This window comes from Anabrus simplex, chromosome 2 (assembly GCF_040414725.1).
Source record: "Anabrus simplex isolate iqAnaSimp1 chromosome 2, ASM4041472v1, whole genome shotgun sequence".
NCBI classification, from domain to species: domain Eukaryota; kingdom Metazoa; phylum Arthropoda; class Insecta; order Orthoptera; family Tettigoniidae; genus Anabrus; species Anabrus simplex.
Genome location: NC_090266.1, coordinates 308,870,396 through 308,884,954, shown reverse-complemented (window position 1 = coordinate 308,884,954; position 14,559 = coordinate 308,870,396). Strand labels below are relative to the sequence as shown.

Sequence of the window (14,559 nt, the reverse complement as noted above, 5' to 3'; positions counted from 1 at the left end):
TTTCTGAAGATAAACCTTTAATGCTTAAAAGTGAAGAAAAGTTTTGCAATGTTCACCAAATATTGTTGTTAAATTCCCAAATGTAATTATTGCTTATGGTGACTGTCCATGTAGTTGATGTAGATTGAGTCGAATGGCCGGACCGGCCGTTGCAGTTGGCGTCCAACGGAGGCCGCTCGGACCCCTCAAGTACCCTGAGATACCGCTCGCCCGCACTATGAGGGGAGCAGAGGTGTTGAAGTACGCCGCGCCCGCGGTGAACAGATACAGGCTGCGGGCATGTAGCAGGTCGTGCGCCGCACATCAGCCTTGGCCGGGAGGAGAGCTCCGGCTCGCCGTGCACATGTCGTCCTCGCTGGAGAGGAGGGGGCCCATCCCCCTCCCCAGTCGCTGCACGGCGCTGCGCGGCTGCGGGGGCGCTGAAACATTAAAGCTAGGCGGCAGAATTGTGTTGGACTATCATCTTCTTTGAGGGTACAGGCTTGTAGAGAGAGTGAGGGGCCAGCGGCGTGCAGATATTCATGGTATTCATTAAGCCACTGTGTAGAGTGGAGCAGGAGACGGGAGCGTGGTAATGGCCGTGGCAAAGACAGGATGGCAGTTTAATGGGTCGGGGCAGGTTTCACAAACATGCTTACATCTAAAACCAAAATATTACAGAAGGGGCAGAATGCCTTAAAAGTGAAACTCAAAAAAAAATATAACCTTCATATCCTTTCAAAATAATATGAAGCAAGTTAACACAGAAATTACACCGGTTTCACCTGGGACAGGTGAACCCTAAATATCCTCTCGGTGGCTGGATTACTTAGCAATAAGGTAACCGGCGTAAGAAAATCAAGAATGATACAAGGCCCATGAAATCTGGGGGCAAGCTTGCCCGCGGGAACAAAATTTTTGACCATAACCTGGTCACCTACCTTCAAGGTGGTGGGTCTCCGTCCACGATCATACCTTTCCCTAACCTTTTCATGAGATACTTTAAGATTAGCTTTAGCCTTCTTCCAAAGATCTTTAATGTTGTCCGGATCTATTGTCTCGGGCAGAATGTCATTCAGAGACCAGAGGTTAGAGAGCGGCGAGTTGGGAACAAACTTGAACATTAAAGAAGCTGGAGTAAATTTGTGTGATTCATGGACCGCCGAATTCAAAGCAAAAGCTAACCAATGCAGGGACGTGTCCCACCTAGAATGATCTTCATGATGATAGGCAATAAGTGCGGACCTGAGATTACGGTTAACCCGTTCAGCCAGAGAAGGTTGAGGGTAATAAGCAGAAGTAGTTACATGAGAGATGGACAAGTCAAAACAGAATTTACGAAATAAATTTGATGTAAAAGCCTTAGCATTATCAGATACAATATATTGACACGGACCAAAAGAAGCAAAAATAGAATTTAAGCAAGTAATGGTGGACTGAGCGGTAGCCAGCTTAGTCGGAAATAACCAGGAAAATCTTGTAAAACCATCTACACACACAAAGATGAACTTGTTGGCATTACCCTTTGACTGGGGGAAGGGTCCCACATAATCGATATACAGGCGTTCCATGGGGCGCGACGCTTGATGAGAAGACAAAAGGCCTACTTTAGTGGACATGGTGGGTTTACTAATCAAACAAGATTTACAGGCTTTTACAAGTTCCCGAATTTCACCGTCCATACCTTTCCATATGAACATTTCACGAATCTTTTCACGAGTTTTAAAGATTCCAAGATGCCCCCCCAATGGGGTCTCATGATAGTATTTGAAGATCATAGGTACAAGAACCGCTGGAACAACAACTTTCATCAACTTATCATGCCTCGAAGGGCAACATAGAACACCATTCCTTAGAACATAAGGGACAGCATGTTCCCCAGAAGAAAGGGTTTCCATTATCGGAGCCAGCGTCGGATCTTCACGTTGGTATTTCTCAATATCCCTAAAAAGCATGGGAGCATCTGTTAAGATGGCATTAACACCAGATAGTATGGACTCGGAAGGTGATGAACTGTCGACCGGTTCGTGGGTCTCTACGTCGTTATGAAACATACGGCTGAGTCCATCGGCAACAACATTTTCAGTACCTCTGATATGTCTAACATCAAACTGGAAGGCGGAAATACGAATAGCCCAGCGGGCTATACGACCAGTACGACGCGGCCTACCTAAGACCCAGCTTAAGGCTTGATTATCTGTCTCCAGATCGAATTTGACGTGTTCCAGATAGAGACGGAACTTTTCTAAGGCGAATAAGACTGCCAAACCTTCAAGCTCATATATGGAGTACTTTGCTTCTTGAGCTGACAATGTCCTAGACGCATAGGCGATGGGTCGCCTCCCTAGTTCAGTCTCTTGAAGAAGAACTGCAGCTACTGCTGACGACGATGCGTCGGTTTGGACGATGAATTTCTTCGAGAAATCAGGCATAGCAAGTACAGGGGCATTACAGAGAGCTAATTTCAGATCTTCAAAAGCGGCTTGTTGAGAAGGTCCCCACTCGAATTTGATGCCTTTCCTACGAAGAAGGTTTAAGGGCGCCGCTCTATTAGCAAAGTTAGGAATGAACTTCCTGAAGAAATTCACCATACCAATGAACCTGGCGATACCTTTGATGTCCTTGGGAGGTTTAAAATCACGGATGGCCTGTGTTCTAGAATGATCGACTGCTACTCCATCGGGTGATACAATATGCCCTAGGAATGACATAGAGGGCTTAGCAAAGGCAACCTTGGACAACTTGACAGTTAACCCAGCCTTACGAAGGCGATTCAGAACTTCTCGCAGATGATCTAGATGTTCTTCAAAAGTCTCGGAAAATACGACGACATCATCCAAGTAGTGATATAAGTACTCAAATTTGATGTCGGAAAAGACCCTATCTAGTAGCCTAGTGAGCACAGCTGCCCCCGTGGGGAGCCCGAAAGGCACGCGGTTGTATTCGTATAAGTTCCAGTCCGTGGCAAACGCTGTAAGATGTTTAGACTCTTCGGCAAGGGGAATTTGATTATAGGCCTGATTCAAGTCCAAGATGGTGAAGAACTTGGCCTTACGAAACCATGAAAAGCAAGAATGAAGGTCGGGAAGGGGCACAGATTGCAACACCACCTTCCGATTGAGAGCCCTGTAATCAATGACAGGCCTGAAGCCTCCTTGGGGTTTCGGGACTAGAAAAATAGGCGAAGAATACGCTGACTTAGAGGGCCTAATAATACCATCCTTCAACATCTGATCGATGATTTCTTTCAGAGCCTTCATTTTAGGTGGAGATAGCCTATACGGTGGAAAGCGAACAGGAATTGAATCCGTGACCTCAATTTTGTATTCAATAAGGTCAGTAACACCAAGAGTATCAGAGAACACCTCGGGAAACGACTGACACAATTTGCGAATACTATCAGCCTGCTCCTCAGGTAGATGTCTAAGGTCTAACAACATCTCATCCTGGGTAGGCGAAATAGATGAACATAATCCAGAATTACACTTTAACAAGGGAATTCTACAATTGGACGCAAATTTGAATGTGCACGACCTACTCTGGAGATCGAGCACAAGACCAGTGTGAGAAATGAAGTCCGCTCCCAATATGATGGGGCAAGACAAACGCTTGGCCACAAACAATTTGATCTTCCATGTAAACTTAAAAACACGAATTTTGACCAGTAAGGAACCTAGAATTTCTAATGGAGATGAATTAGCCGAAACGTATTGAACAGGAGAAGAGACATAGTCAGGGAGTTTACAAACAGATTTCAATTTAGAATACCAATCAGCCGAAATAATGGAACAAACACTGCCTGAATCTAAGAGAGCTGTTATAGGCTCGTTATTTAACTCAATCTTAAGAAAAGGAACAGGTGCGGGGGTATCCGCCGCAATCCTAAGACACTCTTTAGGGCATTCAAAAGATGAATTTGAAGGCTGGTCGTTCTCTGCATTTACAACCTGTTTACTAGGGGCTGATTCTCGGGAATATGGATTAGTCGGCTCAGCCGACGCCACTAGTCACTTTTTATTATTGGCATAGCTGGAATTTGCACCAGAAGTTGAGCAGGAGGGGGTGCTATTTGAGTTTGGGCAATTCTTGGCGATATGTGAGAAGGCCCCACACTTAAAACAGCCTTGTGATGACTCTGCTCCATTCCTTGTCCCACTTGACTTGATCAGAGGACACTTATTCCGCAGATGGTCAGGCGACCCACAAGCATAACATTTACGGGGATTGACTGGTCGGCGAGGTGGAGGCCGAGTGTTACTAAAGGAAGGCGGGGGTTCTTTCGCCACACGCAAGGAATCGGCATACCTAACTCCTTCCGCAGAGACGGCTAATGCTTCCAGTTCAGAGAAGGTTTGCGGGCACGCCGCGAAACACAAATATGACCTGTAGGGTGGTGAAATCCCTTCAACAATAGCTTGCACGATCTGATCCTCAGGGAAGTGGAGAGCAAACACCCTAGTATAAAACTTAATATCTTGGATGAAGTCTGCCAGGTTTTCATCCAAGCGCTGTACCCGATAATAGTATTTCTGAATAAGGGAGGACCTGGCCCTAGCCGGGATGAAGTTAGCTAGCAAATGGGCATGGAAATCCTCAATAGAAGATTGCTCAGCGATGGCTCTAACTATTTTATCAGAGAGAATACCAATAGCATAAGGATAGATAATTTGCAAAATTTGACATGGGGAAAGAGAAAACACAAGGGCATGATCCTGAAATTCCACTAGAAATCTTAAAAATGAAATTACGTCACTGGTGGTGTTGACGGAAAACTTAGAGATACCTCTAAGCAACATTGCCAAAGGATGAGGCAAGCTGCTGAACCCAGGTGACATAGTCGTTAAAGGTTTCAAGGGCAAAGAAGTTAATTCAGAGCGGATGTTACTCAATGACGCACGGCGTTCAGATTCGTTGTTCGATGGGGCAGAGATAGTTTGAGCAGCAACGGTTATCCTATTGACTTCTCCCTGAGGAGGCTCTTCATCACTACCTACGTTCACTGTGGCGGGTTGATCAGTTTTGGGAGGAACTTCGCCGGTTAACAATTGAGTGACCTTATTAGACAATTCAGAAATAGTTTCAAGGAGCGTATTAGCGTCCTTCCTCTGAACGTCATTCACCTTCAGAGACAACAGATCATTAACTCTATTTGAAAAGTGATATAATCTGCCTTGCACACGCTTAATTTGATTAGGAGACGGATCGTTTTCATCAAAAAAGCTGACTACAGATGCTAGCCCAGTAATATTCTCGACGATCGTGGAAAGAGAATCATCAATTTCTTTCTCTCCCAAATTGGGGATGGAAATGGGCAAATCAAGGGACTCTCTAAGCTTGTTGGTGTCGATTGCAACCGTGCCTCCAGATTGCACATTTCTGATAGTTAACTCGTATATCAACTCCTCTTTGCGCAAATAGTTAAGGAGGAGAACATCGCGAGGGCCGGGCATGATGACAGAACAATTTTGAAAAACTCAAAAATTCCAGCAACTGAGAAAATTGTTAGAGTTCGAATCAAAGCAATGTTTAGCCGTCAAAAGGGGCTAAATTGAGACCCATTCAACCACGCTCTGCTACCACTTGTTACCGTGTTTTAGCGGTAGGTAGAGGCGTAAGAAGGTGCGGGCGTGAATGGGTTTCAAACTACGGAATCAAAGTTAATGTAAAAGTAATTTAAAATTTAACTAGGTTATATTTTCTTTTCAAAAACAAAGCAATAACAGACATGGCAGGTACAATGTAGCAAAACAAGGGGAGATACAATATTTACAGGTTTTGGGCTTCACGCCCTGACTTCTGCGATCAGCTCAGTTTTACCACAAACACAAGTTTTAACAGAGGGGCAGAAAACCCCATTCATCCCTAGGAGCCCCTGGCTCCGAATTACACAGAAAAGCCTCCACGAGGCATATGACACTCCATTTTCAAAAGAGCGATCCGCTCTTAAAATTTAAGCCTCTCAAAGGCCAAACCAAACTCTACCTTCAAGCTGTCCTCTAAGGACGTATTCACAGGGGTAAAATACCCAACCTACAGAGGTCTATTACATGAAAAGAAGGTTGATTACATGACCTCTAAAATAACAATTTGAGAGGAGGCGATCTTGCACTCCTAATACACTTTGTTTTTAAAACCTAATCTGGCTCTGGGCCGCTAACGCAAGGGCTAATCCCATACTACAGAGGTGACTTAGAGAAGACCACTTTACATTACATAACCGAAGAATAGTTTGAGAAAATAAGTTCACCTCAAAACAAATGTGAGTGGGAGCTCGAGAGGGTTAGCACTCTCTATCCCAATATGTAGCTTTACAAGAAAAAGAAGAAAAGAGTAATTACATTTTAGGAAAAGGTTACATGATGGAAATGCTTCGAACCCGCCGCGAGTGTTAAACTGCCGACCTAGCAAGAAAAGAAGTTATTAATAGGCCATTACCTGGTGTTGAACGGCTGAAGAAGAAAGAGGCGCTTCCCGCCTCCTGCTATGTACTTAATACACTGAAAGATGGAACAGAAGTGGCCTGGAGACCCTAAAATCAGCAGTTTATATCCTCTCGCGGAAGATTCTAGGCGTTAGGGGAAATAAAACGCCCTCCCACAAAATCTTTATTGGTTCGGGAAAAGAAACCCCTACATAGAGGAAAAAGAAACACATTATTGGTGGAAAATTAATTAAAGAAATTCGGGATTGGCTAGATCCAAACTAAGGGGAAAAAGAGGGGTATACAGCCAACTTAAACAATGACAGAAGGAAATTTAACAAAGAACAAACTCTTGAAATAAAAATTTCTCCAACAAAATAGTTCTTTGACTCCGCACTAGGTCGCACTATTGTTGATCTTCAGTAGTGTCCTCTAGAAGAGAAAGTTCACACTTCTTACTTCAAGCGAAACAAAAACACATCAAAAGTGACACAGTTCAAAAACTCAAAATTTTCCACGTGGTGACATCTTCTGAGAAAGTAGAGAATTAATAGAATAGATAAAGTTCAACCTTCCTCCAGAAGAGGAGTTTCAACTGGCGCAACTTTTAAATAAACAGAGTAGAGGTGTACCGCCCGGTACACTGTTTACCAAATTTCAATGTCCTTGAGTTACCTGTAAAACATTATCGATAATAATTAAATGTCACAAGTTCTTCATCTCATTTTCTGTCATTTTGCATTTCAGAAAGAGTAACTGGTGTTTCCTCAAGTGATATAACAGACAGTAATGTTACAGATGTAACAGGTATGTAAGCTTAACAAGTAAACACAAAAGCAATTGATTACCAGGTGTATGCATAAATTTTTGCCAGTTTTTATGATAAAGAAAAATGTAATATTCAAGGGAAATTCATTTTTTGTTTATTCAAAATATTAGCCATCGCCTTCTACACACTTCTACCATCTTTTAGGTAAGTTATGAATACCATGCCATGAAAACTGCTTGTCTTTTGTGGTAAACTATTCTTCGAGCGATTTTCCAACTTCCTTGAAATTGCTGAAGTGCTGCTCTGCGAGCACGTGCCCCACTGATGCGAAGAGGTGATAGTCAAATGGCGCCAGGTCGAGGAGTATGGCGAGTGTGGAAGGATGTCCCATCCAAGCGATTTCAAGGTGTCTTTCACTGGTTTTGCTCTGTGAGACGGCGCATTGTAGTGTAACAAAATCACTTTGCCATATCTTCTGGCCTATTCTGGTTATCTTTCGATCAATGCGTGATTTAAATGAATAATTCATTGGCGATAGCATTGTGCATTAACGATTTTGCTGGGCTTCAAGAGTCTTCGCACTTTTGTGGTCTACCAGAGTGCGCACAATGTCTTTTACATTGAAATCACCACGTTTAAATTGTCGAAACCATGTCTCACATGTTCTAATTGATGGAGCGTGTTCACCATATGATTCTACCAGCAAACAATGACTTTCCACAGCCTTTTTCTTTTGATTAAATAAGAAAAGCAATGCATGCAGCAAATTTTTTTTTTTTTTTTCAGGCACAAACGTCGACATGATCACTGAACGATACAACACAGGCGCTAGTGTTTGGCGGACTCAACTTGTGTGTGTTAGTAGGTTAATGTCAGACGAACAAACTGACATATGTGTCAAATTCATATGCTGCATACTGTTCACTGGCGCCATCTCTTAGTGAGACCAGAAAAGATTTATGCATACACCTCTTCCTTTCTACCCAAACAAAATATAAATGTTTATATATATGAACAAATGGAGGATGGTGACTTTCCATGTACACATGCATATAGACTGCACATAAACTAAACACATGGGTCCAGCCATTGTCAATGGAGGATAGAGTAAGAGGTGAGGTGGCTATTGTTGAAAATTGTACACCACTGTGAGCTAAATGGAGGGAGGGGGACAGCAAGACAAGAGGATGGAAATAGGGGGTGGTTATCTTATGTTAAGTTTGGTAGTTTTCATAGAACATGACCACTAGCTGATGTCCAACTGCAGAATCCCTTGATGTAAGAGGGTAGGAAGCTGGGGATAAATGTTGAAGGTCTCTAAGAGAGCAAGAGGGTAGGAAGTAGGGATGGAAAAAGGGAGTGCATGTCTCAAGATCTTGACACTTCCAACATCACGCAGTACACTGACAGCAACAACACACTGTGAAGTCTCGGCCAACACGATGAGCCAGGAGGCATTCACACCAAATAGCATAAACGTATGTGCAAGCGGGAAGAAAGGTGATGGGAGGTCTGATTTACCCCACTCAACCTATGAGGCAGATAGCAGAATCTGTGATTTCATTTGTGCTTCAGCCTTTGATTTATAGTGGACGGAAAAGATCTGTGCCCTTCTGTTCATAATTTATTGAATGTAATAGTTTTAGCACATACTACTGTCTACCAAAAGAAGATCAAGAGCCTGGGAGTATTTGACAGAGTTCCCAGAAAATAATGTGCACTGTAGTCGTTTCCCACATATTAGTTTTGAAACCACAAGTACATCAGGCATGAATTCTCATTTGAATATCCATGAGACATTTCAAACAGTCAAGCATTGGCAAGTAGTTCTTTTACTTTGCAGGCTGTGTTTGTAGCTTAAATTACTTCCTGTTTTTATTCACCCCTTTCAAAGCAAATCAAGTCAAGTCAAATCAAGTCAAATAAGTCAAATAAGTCAAATCAAATCAAATCAAATCAAATCAAATCAAATCAAATCAAATCAAATCAAATCAAATCAAATCAAATCAAATCAAATCAAATCAAATCAAATCAAATCAAATCAAATCAAAATACTTTATTTGCAAGTGAGGTCTTTACCTCGGTGGCAAATGATACACAAAAATACATTATTCTCAACAACTACATTTTAAGTTAAAAAGAAAGGAAGACATTTTTCCTGAAATACAGTATTATACAATTTACATTAACATTTTTCCTATTAAACACACAGCTCATCCTTAATAAATTTATATTATTTTCAAAATTCTACTCATAATATCTTCTGTACTTACACACATAATCAACTCATATACAATATGTGGAATCACTTTAAAAATACTATACAATATTGCTATAAGATTTAAATGTACAATGCTTTTTTTTTTTTTTTTTTTTTTTCATTTTGTTAGCTAACGTGCATAACGACCTGCTGCGTCTTAACCAGAATCCCATACGCCACTGCTTTTCAGAGTTCCTGAAGGGCCTTTACAGCTACCGTAGTGGTCCCAGGGCCCTCGAAGTCCCCACTGTACTTCACCCCTACAGGCAGTCCCCTACTTCAGCTGTCCAGTCTCCATAGACAAGGGGATGGAATTAATTAATTTACAAAAATTTTTTATTACAATCACCTACACAGGTCAGATGCCTTCTAACATTTCTTTTCTCTGTTGCCGTTTATTCTTTTCTTGAATATCTGTACAGATTTTGAAAAAGGATCAAACACTTCCCCAGGTAAACTGTTCCACTACTTCACGCCCTTCTCAATGAATGAAAATTTACCCCAATCATTTCTGCTAAAATCCCATCTAATTTTATACTTGTGATTAGCCCTGCCGATATAATTATTTTCTAACTGAAGCCTCTCACGGATATCTCCCCATGCTGCTTCTCCTGTATAGGCTCTATATAATCCTATAAGTCTAGTTTTCTCCCTTCTCTTACTTAAAGTTTCCCACCCAAGTTTCTGTAACATTTCTGATACAGTACGTTTTCTCCTGAAATCTCCTGTTACAAATCTTGCTGCTTTTCTCTGCACACCATATATTTCTTTTATTAGGTATTCCTGGTGAGGATCCCAAACCCTGTTTGCATATTCCAATAATAGATGAGCCATACTTAAGTAACTTTTCTCTTTTAATTCTTTGTTGCATCTTTTAAGTAGCCTCATTATGACATGTAACAATCTGTATGCTTTCCCAACAATGTCATTAACATGACCCCTCTGGTGCAAATTACTTTCAAATCTCACACCAAAGTATTTGCACTTGCCATCTTTTGGAACATTTTGCAAGTTGCTGTACGTCGCACCAACATAGATAGGTCTTACGGCGACGAAGGACAGGAAAGGGCTAGGAGTGGGAAGGAAGCGGCCATGGCCTTAACCCGCCAGTGGTAGCTAGGATGAAAGTAATGCGAGTGGTCGCGCGTTGAGCAAAATACTCACGGTATTATATGACGTGTTTACATAAAAAATACCAACCGATTCCAAGCGTAAATATATTAACACATTAAATGAACATAAGAATAAATCTCAAATGGTTATAAAGAATGCTAAAAAGTAAAAATAAAATTACAAATAGTAATAAATTCCAAATAGTTATAACTGTATCTGGAAAAACAATTCCCAACTTTCTAAAATAGTGTGTGCATCTTTTGCAATGCCCTTTACACAAGGATGATGAGTCACTATATTTTCAGCACAAGTGCGTGAGTGTGGATTTCTTCTTGGCAAGTGGCTGCCCCACTTTGTCACCTTACCTTTCCCTATATAAACATTGTCACTAAACATGAAATTCTCATTTACCTCCAACATATGTTATTAAATTATTTATTAAATGTTAAACATTAATTTATTGAACCACCTATTCAATACTGGTTCAATAGGTGGTTCAATAAATTAATGTTTAACATTTGCCACATAACCAGTATTGAATAGGTGGTTCAATAAATTAATGTTTAACATTTAATAATTGAATTTCAATAGGTCAAAATGAAAATAATCACTTGTAATAATAGCTAAAGATTTTTCTCCAGGTATGGTTCCATCAGCACGTTCTTCCATTTCGGACTGTTCAGTATCCATTTTATGTTCAATTGTTCACTTTCACAGTCCAATTCACTGTTCTAGCCCTCGAGTTGATTACTAGGAATTTCATCAAACCAGGCTAAAATGTCACGACTTGAAGCCATCGTCATGCACTAATTATGCAACACATTAATACAATAAGTTGCAAAGAACTGTTTCAACTTTTTTTTTTTTTTTTTTTTTTTGCTAGTTGCTTTACGTCGCACCGACACAGATAGGTCTTATTGCGACGATGGGACAGGAAATGGCTAGGAGTGGAAAGGAAGCGGCCGTGGCCTTAATTAAGGTACAGCTCCAGCATTTGCCTGGTGTGAAAATGGGAAACCATGGAAAACCATTTTCAGGGCTGCCGATAGTGGGACTGTTTCAACTATGAAACAACATTCATCAATAGCGAAACTATCAGACACACAGAAATTAGTGCCAACGTGACTGGCCGCGTGTGAAGCAAAATGCTCGCCGTTGATGGTCGCTGATAATTTCTCCCTCCCTGTCCCTTCTCAAGGTCACAGTTGTCCATTTCAATGCATCCGTCCTTCTCTCAAAACTGCAGTGCAAAGGTACATCAGGGCTCAAGTTCGAAACTACTTGCTCTATAAAAGAGCAGATGATTTTCAATTACCATGAGCATTTTGCTCATATAGCGACCACTGCCGGGTTAATTAAGGTACAGCACCAGCATTCGCTTGGTGTGAAAATGGGAAACCATGAAAAACCATCTTCAGGGCTGCCGACAGTGGGATTCAAACCCCACTATCTCCTGAATACTGGATACTGGCCGCAATTAAGCGACTGCAGCTATCGAGCTTGGTCTCTTTTGGGACAATTACCTATCCAAAGTATATTTAAATTCAGTTTTTAAGCTCCTGTTTGTAAATGTTGTGACTGTGCAGTTATAAGATTACAGTTAAAAGTTGTTGCAAGAAAACAAGAGGAAGCATAATTTAAAGGAATAATAACACCTACATTTTATTGAATTGCAAATAATATTTTGTTTTCAAAAAGTTTATATAAACTGGGATTGGTAATATTTCATTCCTTTTTGCAAGTAAGGAGATTCAGTATATTAATATTAATGAAGAAGATCCAATGTATTTTACTCTGAGGGCAAGAAAATCTGAAAACATGTCACCATTTTCAGATTAACAAAAATGTGGTCCTTTTAGAACAGCTCAGGTCCTGTGTTTCAAGAGAGAAATATGTGCAACACATTGTGATTTGCAAATGCATGCAGGGAGCAAAGAATTGTTCACTTTGACTCAATACAGTTTATAAGATAATCAAGATTTTGTCTGCCGGCCTTGAGATCCTTGAGCAAAACGAATTCCCATGCTCTTGTACTTAGAGATTCCACAGTTGGACGTCAATTAGTGTTCAGGTCACTACCATTCTTGCTCTATCCCCTCCCAACATAAGCTGGGCCATTGTGTTTCTTTAATGTATACACTACCCACACATGTTTACATGTTAAGTTGCTGCTCTCCATTGCTTTCCTATAAAAATATACTGTACAATATTTCACTCTTGCTAGCTTTCTAACTAAAACATAAATTATATTATGGTTCACAGTGCTTTGTCTCCAACAACCTGACATGTACAACTTGTCAGGTTCAGAAGTGTTAAAGGATACTGAATCAACATTTCACCAGGTGTGGGATCTGCACTCAACTGTGCCCATTTTCCTTATTCTCATCATTGGTCCTCTGGTCAACTTTAAGTCTGCAACATTTTTCACAAAATTCAATTCTTTAGGTAGGGAAATTAATAAATAATACAATTAATTAGATGTTAAAATCTTGTTATATGAAAACTTCAAAATATATTATGTTTTTGTCTTTCATTTCAGGCACTCTCTCTGTGATGTACCTTCTTATCTTTGTCATAATAAAATCTGCCAGTTGGGGGATCAACATTAACTTTATTAATGAGACAGAGTCTTCCTATGCACCATCATTCCTGCTGAGTTTCCCAGCACTGTCTGGAATGCTGGCACTTTCTTTCTTCATCCATAACATTATCATCACTATCATGAGAAATAACAGAAATCAAGAGAAAAATGTAAGTATCAGTGATTGTTTACAACAACACCCAACTGTTTAAATCAAACTTGCAATCCAATGTAATTTAGCAAAGCAAACAAAGTCATCTCCCTGAAGACCTTTGGAGGGGGAGAAGATAACAGCTTCTATTATTTGTAACCTCAAAACTAATTGGGACAGAATGATTAGTCCTATACTTAGCCACTTTTACCCCAGGAATTATTCTTATACTCATTTCTGGTGTAGGCTGAGAAAATCCCAAGGCCATGTGTCTCTCCAAAAGTGAGGTCTCATTTCTAAATTTTTTAAGTTCTGGACAGATGTTGAACACATCTTTCTACCTCAACTAGTTAGCCACCAAAGCATTGGTAGTAACTACACTCAACCAAATCCCACGGCGCTACAATCCTGATGGTTCTTGGCCTACCAAACAACAGCTGCTCAGTCTGATGGCTTGCAGATTACGAGATGACATGTGGCCAGTGCAACGAATCCCCTTGGCTGTTATTCTTACCTTTCTAGACTGGGGCTCCTATCCCACCATCAGATATCTCTTCAATTGTTCTCACAAATGTTGAGTGGACTTCAAATCAGCCCTCAGATCTAGGAAAAAGTACCTGACCTGGCCAGAAATCGGACATGGGGTCTCCAGGTAAGAATGAGGTACGCTACCTTGACCACAGGGTCAACAAATGTCAGTAACAGTCAAAATATATCAGCAAAAATCAAAGATAATGAACATGTTGATAAATTCTCAACTTTACTTAAAAGGTGAAGAAGTTTGACAAATTTCAACAGAATGTTATGAATATTACTATAAGGGAAACAACTGAACATTTTAGCAGAGATCATTACAAGAATAAAGTGATAAAGTAAGTGCAAGGATTAGTAGGTGGTAGTAGTACTGATTTGGTTCAAACATTATCTAGCTTCTGTTATCTATAGCCTATATACAAAATAGGAGTTTTGTCTGTACATTGCTCAGAATTTGAAAAGAATGGTATTTCTGTAACAGTCATGTCCATCATGTCCACAGTAACAAGGAAATGCACTTTTTGCTTTTCCGTAATTTCTGTCTGTCTGTATGTATGTATGTATGTATGTACACGCATCACTAGAAAACGGCTCAAGAGAATTTAATGAAAATCGGTATACAGAGTCGGGAAATAAGTCGCTACGATCCAAGCCATAAATAATTTTATTCACGCTGATAGAAATGGTAGTTTAGGGGAAGGTCTCTAATTTCAATTTCAATTGTTTCCATTATTATTGGTCCTATCTTAAT

At 40.5% G+C, this 14,559-nt stretch overlaps 1 protein-coding gene across 1 annotated transcript in view; it reads left to right on the top strand.

The window, feature by feature from the left end:
• The window catches only part of LOC136864075 (neutral amino acid transporter 9), a 276,887-nt gene that overhangs the window by 224,023 nt on the left and 38,305 nt on the right, over window positions 1-14,559 (top strand). Inside the window, exons 7-9 of the mRNA XM_067140620.2 lie at window positions 7,148-7,207; window positions 12,805-12,987; window positions 13,082-13,293. Of these exons, the coding sequence (XP_066996721.1) occupies window positions 7,148-7,207; window positions 12,805-12,987; window positions 13,082-13,293 (455 nt within the window). The remainder of the gene's footprint in view (window positions 1-7,147; window positions 7,208-12,804; window positions 12,988-13,081; window positions 13,294-14,559) is intronic.